The sequence below is a fragment of the Notamacropus eugenii genome, chromosome 3 (assembly GCF_028372415.1).
Source record: "Notamacropus eugenii isolate mMacEug1 chromosome 3, mMacEug1.pri_v2, whole genome shotgun sequence".
NCBI lineage: Eukaryota > Metazoa > Chordata > Mammalia > Diprotodontia > Macropodidae > Notamacropus > Notamacropus eugenii.
Genome location: NC_092874.1, coordinates 179,082,586 through 179,103,535, shown reverse-complemented (window position 1 = coordinate 179,103,535; position 20,950 = coordinate 179,082,586). Strand labels below are relative to the sequence as shown.

Genomic DNA, 20,950 nt, shown 5'->3' with positions numbered 1-20,950 from the left:
AAACAATGTGGGAACAGGATGTGATACATAGCCTACTTGTTTTCTTGTTTGCTACTGGAGTTGCAATGAGAATGCTTTCAGGTGAACTACATAGAATGAAATTACATCCTAACTTTTTTAAGTATGAAAAAATAAGGTTTTTTTAACTCACTTGTATAATGGTCCATAGAAAATTGAATGAAAGAAGTATTAGCATTATAGGAACTTTGTACCAGAACTATTTTCAGCTGAACCCCATCAAAAAGATGAGAACCAGATAATAATAATAATAATAGCCTTGTGAACATAGCTTATAAAATGGCTAAAATTCAAAAGTGGAAGAAAAAGGCTTCCATGGCCAACATCTGTATGAACTTAAGCAACAGCATGTCAGCAGAGAAACACTGAACAATACAGTGGATGAGGATTTGTTTATGGAAATGAATAGGTCTATTATAGTGATGTAAGATCAGTTTTTAATACTGAAATTATGGAAAGGTAATTCTCAGAGAACCTAGACTTATTGATCCATAGAGATATTTTAATGAAATGAGAGATACTGTGCTACATATTATTGAAGGCTACTAAAATCTATTACCTACTTAGTATCTAGAAAGATCAAATGAAGTGATCAGAAATACATCAGAACATTGTCCTTCATAAACTAGCAGGTGATGATCAGCAAATGGATAAAGTACAAACATTATGATAGCCTTGAAAAATCAACAAACTGTAACAGAACCAGAATATCAACACAGACAAAATTGTTTCCTTCAATTGACTTCAAATAAAACTGATCCATCAAAATTTTAATATCAATTTTTAGTAAATATTCTTAGCACACTGTCTAGCACATAACAGATGCTTAATAAAAGCTAGTTCCTTTTCCCTTCCCCTTCCCTTTAGTCATATACTATAAAGATGTCTATGAATCCTCTTTTTCCCTTTGTTTTTCCATAGTTTCCTTAGCGTTATGTATCTTATGTTTTGATAATATTAAAACATGTTCTTCCAATTCAGTTTTGGTTTCAGAGTACAAATAAGTCTCTTAAGGTGTGTGCATATATATATGTATATGTGTGTGTATGTGTATGTATATATGTATGTATACATGGATATATTCATACATGTAAGAAGATATCTTGGAAACCACATTTACAACAATTCTATTTAGGACAGATGATAACAGATCTAATGCTAGGCAGTACTCTAATGGGTTTAAATTATCTCCCTGAAAATGCCAAATTTTCAATAAATTGTCCTTGATATTATTGTACTGGCAGAATGTTTTAGATAGAAAATCGTTTTTTATGGACACAAATATTCTAGCATTCTCACTCACTTTATATAGTTGCCATACATGAATAAGACTAGTACAGAATTGAGTCAAAGGCTTTGTAAAGTAAATATTGGTATCATATATGTTAGAGTACTTTTGGACAATTTAATCATAATTATAGAAATGATAACATATTTTACGTATTTATAGATTTTAAGGTTCTACCTTGAATTTTCTTATCGTTTACAAAAATACAATCATCTTGGTCTCTATAAATGACCTCTATCAGTCCACAAGCATGACTCCACCTCACTTCCTAGTCACTAACTCCAAATTCAATACCACTTATACTTCAGTCATTATCCCTACTAGACCCTTAGACTCTACTGCTAGAACCATTCTGACTCTAAGAACTGACTTCTACCTTATCTCACAGGTGGCTAGGTGGCACCGTGGATAGAGCACTAGGCCCGGAGTTCAAATTCAGCCTCACATAATTACTAGCTGTAAGATCCTAGGCATATCACCCTGTTTGCCTCAGTTTCCTCATATGTAAAATGAACTGGAGAAGGAAGTGGCAAACCACTCCAGTATTTGTTCAAAGAAAACTCAAATGGGGTCCCAAAAAGTTGCATGAGACTGAAATGATTGAATAACAATACCTTATCTTGCAAAAACCAGACCTTTACTTTCTGGACACAATATCCAAACCATGACACCTCCCATATACTTTTCCTGCCTTCCCAGCTCCCCTTTATGTGTTTATTTCCCCCATCAGAATTTAAGTTCTTTGAGGACAGGTACTATTTTGATTGCTTATATTTTCATCCTCAGTGGTTAGCACAAAGTCTGGTACATTATAAACACTTAATAAATGCTCTATCTATCTATCTATCTATCTATCTATTCATCTATCTATATATCCATCTATGCAGAAGAGTTTCTGGCATTCTCATCCTTTCGTAATAGCTATACCATAACTAGTATTAAAAAAAAGGCAGGACCAGGCTTATGTCTGAAAGAAAGCTGACAAAGTGCCAAGCTGGTAGTTCATGAACCACTATGAAAAGTTTGTGCCAATATTTATGCATCTTATCCAGCCCCACCACTTTCTAGATTGTCAGATAACCTAGAATATGAGTTACTGCACTTGATGTAACAGTTCAGCTGCTCAATGCATTAATAGTGTCTAAGCTTTATGTTTATTATTTGAGTCAACTTAAATTTTTTTTGTGCTGGACTTTTTGTGATCATAAAGATAACCAAAAAATTTCACCTTTCTCCTTCAGGGAATTCTCTCTTTCCTATGATTTCTTTATATTTTAATATATTTATCAAATCCCTGTAATAACGTTTTCATTGACATTGCTTATTTTGGTCTTTGCACTATTTTGACTTCTTGTATTGCCTTAACCTTTTAACCTTTGCTTTTAACTGTTAAGGAAATTGAGAACTTCTGATATGCTTTGTTTTTCTATATTCCTTTCTATGTGATTTTTTTCAGTATTTGCCTTCAGCATATGCCAGCTAGATAGTAATGCAATCTTCCAATGTCTTTTCATGGATCTTCAACAGTTCTCTCAAGTTGATTCTTGGTTGTATTTGATGCCTGTTTTATGAATATTTCTTGATGTCTTTCCTTGATACTCTTTTCCTCTCATTTTTTTTAACCACAGAAGTGGTTACTGCTATCAAACACAAAAAGGACTTTCAGAATTCTAGTCCAAGTATACTCATCTCCTTTTCAAAATAATTTCAGATTTGGGGGCAGGTTTTTGTCAGTTGTTTTGTTATTGTCTCCAGGGTCTTCAAATTCTACTTCTTCTTTGGTAATGCCTCAATTTCATCTCTTTTACAATCTAATATAGATTTGAGATTGAAGGTGTTTTTTATGATTGCCCTTCACTGCTCAGCACTGTGTTGTGTATCGAGATTCCAACTCCTTTTCTGCTGTCTACAAGTGATGTTGAAGTAGCCATTTAATCTCTCTTTTCTCACTTGCCTCAATCTTCTCATCTGTAAAAATGAAGGAGCTGGAGTAGATGCTCTAATTTCCCATCTAGCTCTAAATCTATTATCCTAGAATCCTATAACATGATGACTGAGTTGCCAGCAGCTGTTGCTCATGGAGGGCTTTTTGATTTCATTTTTAGAGCACAGGATTCATCCAAAGGTAAACTACTTCCAATTGTATTAGACAAATTTAATTATTATTGTTAATGCCATTTTTATTACTGAGGCACTGTAGAAATACAAAAAAAGTAATTACTATATGACCATATACATATATGTATACGGTGCACAGAATTTTCATTGAACTTAAAGTTTTACACAGGATATAAAGGAAACAGTTCTACATTTTCAATTATTGTACAAAATGTTGTGAAAATACATTTCACAAATTCATATTCAAAGATGGTGCTTTGTGGAGCTGCCAAAGTATTAATTGACAAATCACACTTGTTAATTTATTGTTCACTATTGTTTAGCACTCAACAAATCAAAATTTCCAGGATCTATGATTTCATCAGTATAGGGGGCTCCCTCCAACCAATAGCTATTGTAACCCCTCCATTCCTTAGAAGTTTCTATGATTTAAAAAAATCATCATTGAAGTCAAGTGTAAAATTATGATCCTATTGTATTTAGGAAATATTCTGAGCAAAAGGAATCATACCATTAGCTAGAAGTAGTGACATCAAAGTTAAGAGTTGGAAAATAATTTGCTATAACAAAACACTATTCAAATGTAGGATTCTTGCTGGCTTGGAAGCACCTTCCCAAAAGTCAGAAAAAGCTAGCATCCTTTTATTCTTTGATCTCTAAAATCATAAAACCACATAAAAAGAAATCTTTAATTCTGTGAGCCAGGATACTATTTTATATCTCAGATGTCACTAACATACATTAGGTAAAAAAAGCCAATATTTATGCTTTAACTTTTACAAACTTGGCAGATTTTCTGTGGAGGATAGGTAGAAAGACAGGGATGATAACTGAATAGGGTGAGAAGGCATGGATGAGTTCTGATCTACACAAATGCAGGGAATACACCAATTCATGAGGTCGTAGATGTACATAAGTACTGAAGTAAATTTTATAATTAATAATCTAGTTATTTCACTTTATCTGACTACAAGCATCATATTTTAAGATTTCTACAATTTAGTGAGATACTTTGAAAAATTTAGAAAATTTGCTCAATCACAAGACAATAGAGGAAGAGGGTGCTTGCTCATTTTCTATATTCTATTCACAATTTGTTAATGACCATTCAAGGCCTATTCAGGGAACATCAACTATGCAGCTGTTCATCTTTCTGTCTGACAATGAAATGTACAGCTGCTACTTTGCAATACATAATATTTACAAAACTGGAAGACTGCAACCAAAGACTATCTAATTAGTCAGTTTCACATGTTTTCTCTCTTTTTTTCCTTATAGTAAGTGGCAGGTGTCTCCATTTCAGCAGTAGGCTCAGTTTATAATATTAAGCATGTAATATCAGACTTATAAGAAATACAAATTAAAAAGAAGATTGTTGCCATGAAATATGATTACATTTATTATCTCATAATAATTTTATTTCATTAATTAAAATACTTACTCCTGATTTTTTTCTGCCATTTCATTTCATTGTAAAGATCTTCTGTTTGTTGGAAAAAGTCATTCACTTTGCTTCCTTGTTCATCTCTCTCAGTCATGTTAAATACACGACTTTTGGATTCTCGAGTGAGGTATTCACATATATTTGGAACAGGGAAAACAATCTGTTCCATAGTTCTATCATGACGAACAATCTGAAATACAAATTTGTGATATCTTTAGATTTCTAAGCACTTTAACTCTACCTTTCTTCTTTTACTCTGAGTATATATAATATAAACTCTGAAACTGAAGAATTCAGGCATATGAAAAATATTCCTGATGTTTGATGCTTTCCCTCCCAAGCAATAAGATTAATACTTTTTATCCTTTCTGAATTAAAGTTATGTTTTGGCAAGCTTCATAGTTATAGTCTCACTCCGACTCAATGTATAAAGAGGATGGCTTTAAAGACAATAGATAAGGGGAAAATAGGATGATGTTAAAAAATACAGACACTGTTCTTTGAAAGGCCTTTGGAGATTAGTTACAAGTTATACATCTATCAACAACTCCACTGAGAATTCTTCATAGAATTTTGATAACTTTGGGGAAATAGGAAACTTTATGATGCCTTTACTATACTTGGAGAGTTTGAACATTTTGCATTATGAAGCTTCATATTTTTATTCTTAGAACTCCTAATGGATGAATTCTGCAAATTGCAAAAATCTGAATTTTGTTTTCTTAATTTTATTCCCCAAAAGACACTTAAGTGTTAAAAAGAAGTGAAAGTCCCTTTAACATAAAAGCTGTCAAAGTGACTATTTTCAAATGGTGTGGCTTATACTAATCACTGAAGAATTCTGCCCAACAGATCATAATCGAAAAGTATCAGTTGCTGTATTTCATTAAAATATTGTGTTTTGATGTCACATTCCAATAAATAAATACCATTTTCTAGATAGCACAGCACTGAATTTTGACTTTGTATTATATTTATCTTCATATTAGTCTTATCACTTCTACTAGCTTGCTATGTCTTTGATAGCAGAGACCTTATTTATGTATGCATCCTCTTCAATACCTGAGCCAAGGCACTGCATTTAGTAGATGCTTAATAAATACTTCATTCATCAATTCAACAAAAATGAATTCAGCTCTTATCATCTTCATACATTTTGTTCAATGAACCAGGGAAAACAAAACATTTAGATAAGACATGATTCCTATCCTCATGGTGCTTACAGTCTAACAAGCAGATAAGAAGCAAATACTCCAATCTTACTAAAAATATTGCTTTGAAATAAATATGATAATTTATATTGTGATTCTTTGAGAAATATCACTTTATATAAAATAGAGAGGTTCCCAAAGTGGGCAATAGTTCACCCTACGGGACATTGGAATAATCCAGGGCAGTGGTAGTAGCCTCAGGTGTAATGGGGGGGATTGAACGAAAATAAGGGGGTGGCAGAAGCATAAGGAAAGAAGAAATTTTTGAAAAACCATTTGTACATGCTTCATCTGTTGTGCAACAGAGTTAAAGTAGTATTTATTACATTATTTTCCAAATAAACACACAAGATGCACGTTATAACTAATCAGTGGTCAAGTTTGCTGACAGTTCTTAACAAGCAACTGTTGGCAGGAAAGCCTGTTGGGCATTGTCAGAAAGTCCAACATGCATCAGCAGGAATATGTGTGTGTATTGTTTATAATATGTTACTATATGGTTACATGATGTAATATTGCATCATCAAAATTTGAATGCAGGAAAAAACCCATAAATTTACAATCAATTACTAAATTTAAGGTGTCACTTTTTTAAAAAAGAATTTATATTTTTTGAAATGGTAAAAATTTCAAAAAGCCATTAAAGGGTTAAAGAAAGTAGATTTTCAGAGGGTCACTGAGTAATTTTTTAAAAGGGGGTGATAGGTAAAGAAGTTTAAGAATCTCTGATATGAAAGCTTCATTATTTAAAGCAAAGTATATACTATTGTATTGTTTGTGCAACATAAACAATCACATTTATGCATACTATCACCTTATTAAACCTGACTTTCCAAATTTGGAATCTGATCATTCAGACAGGGACTGAGATAAAGTTCTTAGAACGTACATAGACTACGCAAAAATGATTGGTGAAAATAAAATTGCAGGGTCATTTTTTCATCCTCATAAAGGAGAAGGGGTATTTTTATGTATTACAGAAGAACTTTTGAAAGTTCAGAATGTTGTAACAACAGCAACAATTTGACAGTGATAAATGCAAAGTTTATATTTAATTTCATAAAATTAATTGTGCAAGCACAGGATTGGAGATGGCTGACGATATCAATTCATGTGAAAAAGACCTCAGGGTTTTAGCTGACCACAAGCTTTGTGCTTGTTAAAAGGCTATCATACTCTCAATCTGCATCAATAAAAGTGCACGGAGTGATTTCACAAGAGATAATGAATCTATTATACCTATGACATTTGGAATATTATATTCAATTATGAAATTTGCATCTTAAGATAATAACAAACTAGAGGACATATGGGGGCAAGGGACCAGAATGAGGGAGAAGTCTGAAAATCATATCATATGAGTAATGGTTGAAGAAGTGAAGATGTTTATCACAAAGATGTGATAAATGGGGGAGATATTAATGATCTTCCAATACTTAAAGGGCTATAATGTGGGTAGACATTTTATATAAAGTTTCAGCTAACAGAAATAGAACCAGTAGAGAACAGTTTCTGGGAGGCAAGTTTCTGCCCATTATAAATAATTTTCTAATAATTATAGCAATCCAAAAATGAAATGTTCCAAGTAGGGAATTCCTCATCACTGGAAGCATTCAAGCAGGCTTTGAACTATAGTTTCGGGGATTGCTGTACTGAGTTGCCAGTTGGAATTGTAAGATCTCTTCAAGTTCAAAAGTTTAATTTAGATTCAAAGATTCTATTATCTATAATCAAAAGACTGATGTGATAATTAAATATTGTTTTCATCAAATTCATTACAATAGTTCTGCAGAATGCCACTAGTGAGCAATAATTTAAATAAATTTGTTATTATTTGTGCCTAACAATAATGAAATTAATAATAAAACTTTTCTTTTTAAAATTCCATAACATAGAATTTCATTGGTTCACAATAATTTTCCTTTGGATAGTCCAAATGGATACTATTTCCAAAGGTAATTAATTAAGTTGAGAAAGTATTATGCATTAGACTAGATGATCCCTAGTATCCTATCTCTGAGAATGTGTGAATCTTTGCATTTGGGGTATGACAAATGGACAACTGAACACTTTCTTTTTGCAATACCAAATGAAAACATTTTTCATTATCTGGACTTTGGAATGCAAAAGGTCCCTATTTCTCAAAGAGTTCTGAATTTTAGATTTTTTCAATGAAGAGATATCCTGAATTCCAACTTTCTTGCCTCCAAGAAGAAAGGCAAGTTATGACTCTTTTCTTGGAACTTTGCTAGCAGAGCATAGGTGATCCCATCTATGCACCCCCCAAAAAAATGGCATTAACTGTGTGGATAATAAGGAGAAGTAAATGTTCCTTTTTCATCTTTGGAGTACACTTGTGAAAAAGCACTATCTTAGGAGTCAGAAAACTTGGTTTCAAATCCTAGTAATGTTACTTCTCCCTTTGACTTGAAGGCAATTTACTTTGCATAGATGGACCTTAGTTTCTTCATTTGTCCAATAAGTCGGTGGACTAAATGATTTCTAAGGTACCTTGCATTTGTCATTCTTCCAATCATACATTGTACACATAAAAATAGTCACCGAAATGAATATGTAAGGATATAAATTAAGAATAATAAATATCTGTTGCTCTTTTCACTTTTGTCTGATTAACTTTCTCACTGATGTTAAAATGATAGCTTAGTGGCTAAATGTATATGTTTCTCATGGTATATCTTCTACTTCCGTAGACTCCATAACTTCTTTACTTCCACCTTTAAATGTCTGACAACATGAAGGTGTGGTAGAGTAGGGCTAGACATTGGATAATGAGAATGGAAGTGACTCAGTTAGTCCAAGCTCATGACACTATTTTCAAAATATTGTTGCTCCTTTCTCTGTTGCTTTTACCTGGAATAGTTACTTGTAAAATTCTCAAATTCTAATTTAATGAGCTTTTGGCAATTTAAAATAAAGGAACCACTACTTGATTAATGTTTTCATTAATTACAATACCTCCCTTAAGTACTATTTCCCTGCCATCATTGTTTCCTTTGAAAACTTTTCTAGTTTATAACTCTAAGGGTTAGGGGAAAAAAACTGAACTTTTAAAACTGTATATTCCTATTTCCCATATATCAATCCCATAGGATTTTCTAGCATATGCATAAGCTAAATCATTTAATCCTGTTTAATTTTCCTAGAAATATTTGAGCATGGTCTAAAATTGAAAATAAAATTGTTTCTATTACAGTTGTCTTCATCCAAGAAACAAAAATACATTACTTCAATTTGTGCTGTATGGTTAGCATAATATTTCAAAGCTTCATCTCCTTCCTCTGGATCAGACCCTGGTTTAAGCATCTGCTGTAATGCTTTATTATGGCGAGCCAGCTAGAAAAAAAATGAAAAAAATTTCAATTAATTTCTTCAGGCTTATAGTGGTAAGTGCTGATGCATATTCTTTTAAAAAAAAGTGTTGTCTGTTATTATATCATCACTATCATTAGCAATCCACCTCTCCTTGCAAAATGTCAACAAATTACACAATTACACTTAAATGCTTAATGTGATCATGAAATATATAAATATTTCCTTATCTGTTTCCCAGTATCATTGTTGGTTTTTTCAGTTAATAGTGTTAGCAGTCTTTACATTTTCAGTTCATTTTTCATGATCTTTTTATTCACATTTTTATAGTCACTGCATTCACAGTTCTCTTGATTTTCCTATTTCACTTTGCTTCATAGAAAGCTTCCCAAAGTCTTTTAATTCTTTTTTCTCTATTTTGTACTGAACAATAATATTCCATTTCATTCATATGCCACAGTTCATTCAGCCATCCTCACATTTTTGGACACTCAATTTGTTTCCAGTTCTTTCCTATTAATATTTTGGTAGATACTTTATTGGACCTTTACTCCTGTCTTAGATTTTTTTGAGGTATATTCCCAGGAAGGGGATTACAGGATAATAAAGCATTTTTTTAGGTCACATTTTCAAATTAACTTTCCAATTTGTACATGTATCCACATAATTCTTAAGGTTTACTTTCAATTGATTACAAATCTAACAAACTCATCATATCATGTGTAACAGCAAGGACCCCACCATATACAGGAAGGCCTGTTATACAGGTTCTTAGATTTGCTTTTCTAAAAGGTCAACAATTGCTTTAATCAAACATATATATCATTCACTTAGTTCAGGGGGAAAATTCAGTACCCTGAACTTCAGAGAAAATATAAACAGAGATACAAAGACCAACAGACAGGGCTTCCAACCGTCTGACCATAAGCAATACATACATCACAGATCAACAGACAGACCCAACTGTCTGACCATTCCATACATACATAGTTACCAGAGGGAGAAGCACCAACACCTGGGTTTGCAAAGCTGGAGGGCTCCTTAGCAGCTGCCCAGAGTGTGCTCTGGTCAAACAAACACTTATAAGGAGTAAGTCCCAAAACAAAACCTCATCTCAGAGTGTATATAGATATTGGTTTTTTTCCAGAGCCAGAGGGCATCACGACCCTTGAGAACCAGTGCCTCATTAGAAATTAACAAAAGATGTGGGCCTTCCAACAAAAAAGAAAATCTCCCCTAATCAAGTTTCCCTTAATGGGTAGGCCCATTAATGAGTGGGGAAGATCTTTAACTCTCATTAGTATTACATCATGCTTTCTGTGGTTCTTTTTGTTGGGGCAGCTAGGTGGTATAGTGGAGAGAGTGCCAGACCTGAAGTCAGGAACACTCATCTTCCTGAGTCCAAATCTGGTCTTAGATACTTACTGTGTGTCTTTGGGCAAGTCACTTAAACCTATTTGCCTCAGTTTCTTCCTCTGTAAAATGAGCTGGAGAAGGAAATGCAAACCACTCCAGTATCTTTGCTAAGAAAACCCCAACTGGAGTCACAAAGAGTCAGACATGATTGAAAAATGACTGAATAACAAAAATTACAATTCTAACAAACTCAACATATCATGTTTTTTATGTAGAACAAAATATACATATTTCAAACATGTAAATAATGTGATCTTAATAACAAACCAGTTTAAATAAATGAATCTTCTATCTTAACAAAAACATGCTTCTATTCACTGGAAGAAGAAAAAAATAAGGGTGCTTATTCCTTTTGTTGGTATAGCACTGCTGGAGTAGAGGGGATAATTCTGAGCTAGTCTATCAGAAAAGATTCTTTTTACCCTTCCTAATCTAGGCCCAACTCTTTTGAGAGATGATCTCTCCTCCTAAGTGTTAGTAGCTCCTAAGATTACAAACAAATATAGCTCTCTGACTCCCCTTAACTATCCACAGAAAAACTGATATAAGATCCCCTACCAAGCCTCCTTTCTCTTTCAGGAAGCATAAAGATTAGGCACTGAGATCCACATAAAACCAAATGGGTAAATTCTAAAAAAAGACACATCTCCATGCAAACATATAGTAGGGAAGGCCTCCCAAAGGGGATGAAAAAGTCTCTGATTCTGAGGCTGTAGTTGGGATGGTGTACCATTCTTGGAGTCAGGAAGACTTTAGTTTGAATACTGTGTAAACACTCACTAAGCTGTGTGACCTTGAGTAAATAATCTCTGCTTCAGTTTCCTTATTTTTAAAATGGAGATTACAATAACATCTACTTCACAGGGCTGTTGTGAGGACCAAATGAGATAACATAATTAAAGTGCTTTGAAATCTTAAAGCGTTAAATGCTACCTAATAGCTATCTACCAGTGTTCATTTCCCAATTATGAAATGCCTTAAGTGTGCAGAGGCAAGTAGCCAGGTTAGATCAACAGCATTAAGCTATGCTTGCTATTAATCTATATAGGGTATTTCAGCTTGATGAAGATGGGAGAGTGTTCATTTTTAAGAACATTTTCCACTTGAGTGACCCTACTTATTTTCCTTGTTATACACTTATACTGTCTCTGTCCCAACGTGCCAGATTTGTCTACTAAATACTCTAGCTGTCATGAGGGTTGAGGAAGATGACTTTTGCCCAATATATACAGTTGTATTTACTAATTATCAATTGTCCATACATCTATATATCTGGGGGTACATAATTCCATATATACAATTGAACATTATGCATGTAAGATAATAGATAAATAACAAAATAATAGTTCTTGTGAAATATATATATATATATATATGAAAGTTCAATGAGAATCAACAATGTGACATAATCTCCCCCCAAAAAAAACTAATGGGAAGAATATATTCACATACATGTGCATATCTGTGTGTATATGACCAGACATTTTTTGGAAGGCAAATATGGCGGCTATGTGGAGGAATACTGTAGAGAGGAGAGACTAAAAGTCAGATCAATTAGGAGGCTGTCTACCATATTCCACATGAAAGTTGATGAGGGCCTAAGCTAGGGTATTGGCTATATAAGTAGAAAGAGGTATAGTAACTGACTAAACATGGAAATGAGGGGAAAAGAGTTAAGAATAAAGACAAGAATGTGAACCATGGTTTAATGAAGAATAATACATGCCCTTAAATTTGAATAAATCATTGTGTTGGAATATTTCAATCTCTCCTATCCTCCAATTCATCCTCCACATAACAGCCACAGTCATCTCTCTAATGCACAGCTGAACATTTACATACTCATATACATATTATATGCCTAAGCAGTTGATATCTGGGAAACATGTATGTACATTAGGCAAATGCCACTCTTCCTTGTTCAAACTTGATCAGCTGGAACACACTGTAGAAAGTGCTGACAAAATGAACCAAGAACAATCATGCAAACGTACAGACAAGTACAAGAGAAACAAGTGGAGTTATACAAATGAAAAGTGCCACTCCATTCCTCAAAACGTTCAGTGGCTCCCTATTACATCCAGGATGGAGGTTCTAAACTTTTTTTGTATCATGAACCCCTTTGGGAATCTGGTGAAGCCTACAGGTGCCTTCTTAAAATAATGTCTTTAAGGAAGTAAGTAAAAAGATTACAAAGGAAATTTATTGCATTGACATATAGTTAAAATACTTTTAAGTAGGCAAAGGCCCACATTAATAACTATTTCTCTAGGATACAATACAGACTCTTCAGGTTAACATTTAAAGTCGTTCCCAGCTGGCTGCAGCCTCTAGCTCTTGGGGAATTGTACATCACTCCCTTTCATACACTCTACATTCCAACTACACTAACCTACTTGTTAATCATGAAACTTGTTCACCATCTCCTGCCTCTGTGCCTTTGCCTTATAATCTCTTACCTCAATGTGCTTCACCCTCACCTCTGACTCTTACATTCTCTAGGGTCTTTCAAGGTTCAGCTCAGGTACTATATTCCTTTACTGACCATCCTATTTGTTAAGTGCTCTTTTCCTCCTCCAATTATTGTATATTACATATGTTTACAAGTTATATCCCTCCAGTAGAACACAAATTCCTTGAGTACAGGGGGTTGTTTTCCATTTTGCTTAAGCACCTAGAACTGTGTCTTGTAAATAAGAGGCTCTCAATAGAAGCACTACTGAAGACATTCAAAAAAGTAAGCACATGGCTTTATTGTGTTATTGATGACTCTGAGTTTTTTATATCACAGTTACTTCCCAACTATTCATAACCCCCGCCCCAAACCTTTCCTTATGAAAACATAAGTAACACCAATAACAAGTCTCCCGGTACATGTGCCATTGTGTACCCACAGTCTGCCAACGCTTTAGCAAGAAGAGGGAGCAGTGTTCCCTTATATGTCCCTCAGAACAAGGGCTGGTCATTGTATTTCGCCTAATTTCAGAGGCCTCTTAGTATTTTTATTTCTATTATTGTAGTTATCTTTGTTGATCTCTTGGTTCTGTCCTCTTCACTTGTACAAATCATGTTTAAGATCATTTCAAAAGATGGATTTCAAAAATGTTTTGAGTAATAATAACATAACCAGAATATATATCAGTTTGTTGTTATTGTATCTACCAATGCAGATTTGCCATTGTTTTGTAACAGTCCTGAGAAGTTGAGGGAATTGCTCATGGTAAGAGAACCAACATGTGCCAGAGTGAGAGCTAAACCCAAGTTTGTTTGTATCGGAGGTTCTCTATCCATTATTCTATGCTGTCTCAAAATATACTCTTGGCCTCCTGAAGCTGATGAAGACCACAGTGATCTGAAGGTTGTCTTGCAGGGCTTTTTTTTGAAATCAGTCTCATAGAAATATACTGTGTTGGCAAAAATCATTGCAATGTTTGTACTTAAGAAAAATCAACCTAGCTTAGTGGGCTAAACGCTTCATTAAAAAATTCAGTATCATCACATCCTATTTTATATCTGTTTATGACTTGCCTTACTTAGTATATATGTGAGTCTGGCCAAGTCAGTCTAGATCCTTTTCCTTCTTTCCAGCTTTTCGAAAGGGGAAAAAGCCAGAGAATTATGGTCAAATATCAGATAATGGAAATAATCCAATTGTCACTGAGAAATCAAACATATGTCACAACTTTTCAAGCCAAGGTATAAATAAAATTGGTGTTTTATAGATGAAGTGTAAAACAGCTTTGTTATTTGAGGATTTTAAAGCAGAGGATTGAGAATCAAACTAATTGCTTCCATGTTCCAACTAGTCTGTACATAGTCCAATGAACAGCTCTCATTTTCAGCAATCAATGCATGCATATATGTTTGATATCTTATGTTTAAAGCTTTAAAGAGTATAGAATACTTACATAGAATATTTCAGGTACACTGACTTAGTCCTTTTTTACTAAAGAAAAAAACATACAGTTTCTAAGGAAAGAGTCTTTGTCTCAGTCATACTTTTCACCTGTAAACTGTCATGTGTTCTTTCTTATACTACACCATGTAAACAATAACAGAAATACTTCAAGAGAGCAATAGCACTATTGTTAGTCTACTCTTTGGAATTCAAAGTTGAAACCATTTGGCAAGTTACACTAATGCAGAAATGGCATGTCCATGGAGAGTGGTCAGAGTGAGAAATCCAATTTAAACCCTAATTAAAAACTGACAAGCAGCTAATGAAGATACTCAATGATAGGCGTCCTATGAAACCTAACCCTATTACTTAAAATGACCCTAATAACTGTACTTGGAATTACTGGCACTCACTTCAAGACATGGACTGGAAGACTAACCAACAAAAAGTTTCAAAAAATCAATTTTAGTACTGAGGGACAGAACTAAGAATACAATATTACATGCTAAAAAGAAGAAATATCATTAATGGAAGAATTTTAAATGTTAGAAAATCTTGTCATTCTACTCTTATTATTATTATAATCTGTATTACAAATAAGTAAAACCAAATTAATGAGTACAGTGAAACGTTCTCGTGTGCCAACCACTGTGTGAAGGTCCCTCAAGGTAGGGACTCATATTTGAATGAGGGAAGCAACATGGAAAAAATACTTTGCATGTATGTATGTATGTGTGTATATGTGTATACAGATAGAGATTTATACAAGACAAATTGGAGATAATCTCAGAAGGAAGGTAGTAGTGATGAAGGGAATAAATCAAGGTTTCTTGAAGAAGGTGGAATTTTAGCTGAGACCTGAAGGTAGCCAAGGAAGGCAGAAGACAGATAAAGAGGGAGAACATTCCAGGAATAAGAAGCTTCCTGTAAAATGGTATGGAATCAGGAGATTGTTTATCATCTGGAAAATAATAGTGTATATAGATGGGAGTAAAGTGGAAAAACAGTAAGTGGGAAGAGGCTAGGTTTTAATATTTGATCCTGGAGGTAACGGGGATCCACTGAAACATATGGAATAGGGGAGACACGTGGTCAGTTATACGTTTTAGGATGATTCTTTGATAGATGAGGGGAAGGTAGACTAGAGTAGTGAGAAACTTAGAGCATGCAGACCAAGCAGAGGGCTATTACAACAGACTCAGTATGAAAAGATGAAAGCCCACACTAAGGTGATGGCTACTTCAGAGGAGAAAAGGGGGTACATATGAAGGTTGTTGCAAAGGTACAATTGACGGGACTTGGCAACAAATTGGATATACTGGAGTAAGAGTGCACAATTTAGAATCACACCTAGGTTTCAAGCAAGGAAGCCTGGGAGAATGGCAGTGCCCTTGGTAGTAAAATGGAAATTCAGAAGAGAGAAGGTTAAGAGAAAAAGACAGCTCTGTTTTGGACATGTCGAATTTAACATGCCTATGGGATATCCGATTTTAGAGGTACAATAAGCTGGAAGAAATGTGAGAATGGAAGTCAGGATAGAGATTAGGGCTAGAAAAACAGACCTAAGAATCATCTACACAGAGATGATAATTTAATAAAAACAGCTAGGTGGTACAGTGGATATAATGCTGTACCTGGAGTCAGAAAGACCTGAATTCAGATATAGCCAAAGACACTTATGACTGTGTTTGTTTGACTGTGGGTAAGACATTTAACCTTTGTCTGCCTCAGTTTCCTCAAGTGTAAAAGAAGTTCATAATAACACAGAGTTGTGAAAATCAAATAAGAGAGTATTGATAAAGCTCTTAGAACAGTGTCTCTCACATAGTAGGCATGTATTCCCTTCTTCTAATCCATGGGAGATAATGAGATCACTAAGTGAGACACCAAAGAGAAAAACAGGAATAGTATCCAGGACAGCACTTTGAAGGACACTCTTGGTTAAGGGGTATGACATGGGTGAAGATCCACAAAGAAGGCTGAGAAAGAATAATTAAACAGGTAAGAGGAGAACCAAGAGAGAGCAATGTAAGAATACCCTAGAAATTAATATTAACAATACCATTTATTTCCTGCATTAAGGTTTTCAAAGAGCTTTCCATATGTTAACTTAGTATCATTAACTTATTATGCCCATTTTACAGGTGAGGAAACTTAGACACTGAGTGGTTAAGTGACTTACTCAGGGTCACACAGCTAAGTAAGTGTCTGTGGCAGGACCACAAATCAGAACAGTCAATTCTGACCCCCTACACTTGGGCTCTATCCACTGATAAGAAAGCACTGCCCTCAAAAAACCATATCAATTCAATAAGTCATATGTTAAGAGCCTGCTACGTGATAGGTGCCATGCTGGCCATTAGTTGGTACAAAGACAAAAATGAAATACTCCTAGTTCTCAAAAATATTAAATTGTATTGCCTTTCTATATCTTTTAGTTATTACACCCACAGAGGCAGCACAGCATAATATTAAAGATCTGGCCTCAGATTCAGAAGAACTGGGGCAAAGTAACAACACATTATCTGTGTGACCCTAGGCAAAGCACTAAACTTCTCAGTATCCCAGGCAGCTCTTTAAGATTATAATTTTCTTTTCACTACAATTTTATCAAATTTTAACAATATAGTGTTCTTACATCACCAAAATTTCTCCTAATATGCTATCTGTAAACATTAGTTGAAATATTGTTGCTGCAACTTTGAGATTTTGTCCAATGACCAAGTTCTCCAGTTAACACAGAAGAATTGAACCATATTAATACTGATGTTCTCATTATAAATGAAATGAAAAGACATACGGAAGTTACAAATAAATGAAAGAATGTCTTTTCTTTGAAGAGGCAAATAAGGGAGTTGAAAGAGTTATGCCTAAAGGCAAGAAGCCAAGAGAACTGCCAGGTTAAAATTAATTACAATTAATTTCTTAAATATTATGAAGGAGTAAAGTCAAATCATTAAGGCAGCAAAGGGAGAAATGAGACTAAGAAAGCACATTGTGAGATCAGATTATACTAGATCATCCCAAAAGCCATCATAGATGAAACTGGAAGAAAGATAAAAAATAGATGAAAATTAGAATAGTCTTTCTATACTAAACAAATTTCATAATCAATGAAGTTTCCATATGAAGAAATAAAGTTTTGAAGTTATTAAATTAATAAAAGGTTGAGTACACATGAAGAAATTTACACTATCAGTAACACAATTTTGAAAGCACTGATAAGTTTCATATTTCAAAGAGGGAATAATTGGAGAAATTGTAGATAACATTATCAGAAATATGATTGAGGACATCTGGCAGTGTATGTTTTCTAAAACAATATAGATAATGTTAATTTATGATTTTTAAAGTCAATATGCAGCCCATAGGAATCCATTTCTATTTGAATAATACACCATATGTGCAGTGGATATAAAACTGGCCTCAAAGTCAGAAGACAGGTTTAAATTCCAGATATACTGGCTCAGTGACCCTGGATAAGTGTCAGTGTTTTAGGCCAGTGGTGTCAAACTCAAATAGAAGTGGCTCCCTGCTAGAAAACTACAAATTAATACTATCTGTGCTATAATGTACTTTTATTTGTTTTCTCAAACATTTCTTAATTACAGTTTAATATGGTTCCAGGAGTACCAAGGAATTTTGCTGGCCCCAGTCAGCCTCCAGTTTCGTACCTTCACTCTAGGCAACTTCCTTAAAACTACAATTTAGAGAGAAGTTGCTAACCGGCAACATCCTCACTTTGAGCTCCTCATATCAATACAATCATGTCCTTGTCCCCAGCTTTGTCCCTACCATGGATTCAGCGATCATAAGCTGCTCCTGGAGAGAAAACAATATTATTTTAAATATTTTCAAAGTGATGGTGTAAAATTATGAATCATGGCAGAATCTCAAACTCTGAGGAATTGAAATTGTGCCTAACCCAAACGGTTATATGGTTGACTCAACAGAGTGATCTTTTCTGGGAATAAGCAGGCATATTACCTTTATATAAATATTGGTATTTCTCTGGAAAATGTAAGATGCAAAAAAGAGGTGAACTGGTAATATAATGAGAGAGAATGCCCACAAAATAGTCAAAGAACTAGAGAAAGGCTTTCAGTAGGTATTCTGGATAAATCTTATGTGGATGATTTATCAGATGTGGACAAGAGGGCAAAGGGTGAGATGACACAGGTGGTTTCAATTTGTGTCAGTGAAACAAATACTCTCATTGATGACATGAGAGATTGATTTGGCATAAAGTAGGAGTATAATCAATGAATTCTGAACCAAATAAAGTAACAAGAATTCCTTTCACTCTGCAACAGTCTGTACTCCAGAGTTTCTCTACCCTTCCTCAGCTCTTTATCCTCAGATCTCATTTTAGCTCTGTAATGCCCACACTGAAAGTACTCTCCAGTCCTGCAGCCTCTCTCTGGATAGGAAGGAAAGAGAAAGAAATAAAACATTTACTGTGCCTACTACATACCACGCATGGGGCTAAGTGTTTTACAAATATTTTCTCATTTGATTCTCATAACTCTGTGAAGTAAGTACTTTTATGATCACCATTTTGCAACCGAGGCAGACAAAGACTAAATGACTTGCCCAGGTGACACACATCTTAAGTACCTGAGGCCAGATTTTAACTCAGGTCTTCCTGATTCCAGGTCCAACACTCTATCCACTTCCTAAGACTTCTATGTGAGAAGGCCTCCCAGGCCATATCTCATTCCTTGACAGGCTACACTCAAAGCTTCTATGAATTTCTCTTTCCCTCCACTGAGTACCTTTCCCCTTTTCAGCTTTCTTGTGTGTGTTGTCTTCTCCCATTAGAACGTAAGCTCCTTGAGGACAGAGACTCTTATTCTTTCTAACAATATTTATATTTCTGATGCTCAGCGCAATGCTGGAACATAGTAAGTTCTTAATAAATGTTTGCTGATTGATACATGTATCATACATACGTATGTGTATATACAAGTCTATACAACATTATCAAAAATATGTGCATATATACTAGTATGTGCATATATATATATACACATGCAAATTCTAACTATATCCTTGGTATTTACATATATTCATATTAAACAATAAATATTTCCACATGCTATATGTAATACCTGCATAATATACACATAGAGAAATTCCATAAGTCTTGGAAGCTCCTAATGTGAAACTTTTCGTAGCAAAGACACTCCTCATCTGCTCTGCAACTTACAGTTGCAGTCTTAAGGAGCTGCCTGGGTTACTGAGAGGTTAAGTCACTATCCAGGGTCAAATAGACAACATATGGCAGAGAGTAAACGTGAAATTTATCATATCTTCCTGATTCTTTATCTGCTACTTCATTCTTCCTCTTTAGGTAGGCATCTGCATTTGCATCTGCATCTGCCTCTGTGTGAGTGATCTATGTGATTGATCTATATCAATCTTTCTCTAGGCAGGTGGGATGGTGGGTAGACAGCTAGCATGGTATCAAGTTCTATCCAAGGCACATACTGACTCTGTGATACTGTACAACCTCTAGATGCCTGAGGCAATTCTCTAAGACTTTAAGAATCAGAACTGGTGCTAACTTTCTTTGCAGAGGAATGATCTTCACTGGAATACTGATAACAACAAAATCACAGATTTGACCCAAAGAGTTGTGTGGTACATGTGTGTATATATATATATATATATATATATATATATGTCTGTTTATTTATGTCACATATAAACACACAAATCCAGACTACTAAATAATTAATTTTGAATTGATACTTCTACTAATTTATTCAAATACAGATGACCAGATCAATTTTAGCATTTGGGCCAGTCTGCGCTTATCAAATTATTGAATTTCCTTCTTAATTGCTGGGATTTCAGTGCATATTTCAAGTTCAGTACCTGTTAGTAAAGATATGAAAAATCAAGATATTGCAGCTAAGAGGCATTCAATAATAACTATATTTTTAGTGTTCTTTGTCACTTGTAGATTTCCATTTGTAAAAATCTCATATTTAGGTGGACACAGCAATTTACTTGTTAGTGATTTTAAGGTGAGTTAAGGATTAAAGTCATAAAAATTACCTTTTTATACCCTTATTTGAAACACAATAATTATTTTGTTATCCTAATATCTTTATTACCAAAATAATGTTCCTGTATTGGAAAACAGACATAAATCAAAAGGGTATTAAATCATAGTTGTGACACTAATTTAGTAACTGAAATAATGACATTGTGTGAACATC

The 20,950-nt window shown here is 34.2% G+C and overlaps 1 protein-coding gene across 2 annotated transcripts in view; it reads right to left on the bottom strand.

Moving 5' to 3' along the window:
* The window catches only part of ITPR2 (inositol 1,4,5-trisphosphate receptor type 2), a 510,130-nt gene that overhangs the window by 101,437 nt on the left and 387,743 nt on the right, over positions 1 to 20,950 (bottom strand). For both annotated transcript variants that reach the window (XM_072653450.1, XM_072653451.1), the window contains 2 exons: positions 9,326 to 9,433; positions 4,866 to 5,058 (listed from right to left, as the gene is read on the bottom strand). In XM_072653450.1, the coding sequence (XP_072509551.1) occupies positions 4,866 to 5,058; positions 9,326 to 9,433 (301 nt within the window). The remainder of the gene's footprint in view (positions 1 to 4,865; positions 5,059 to 9,325; positions 9,434 to 20,950) is intronic.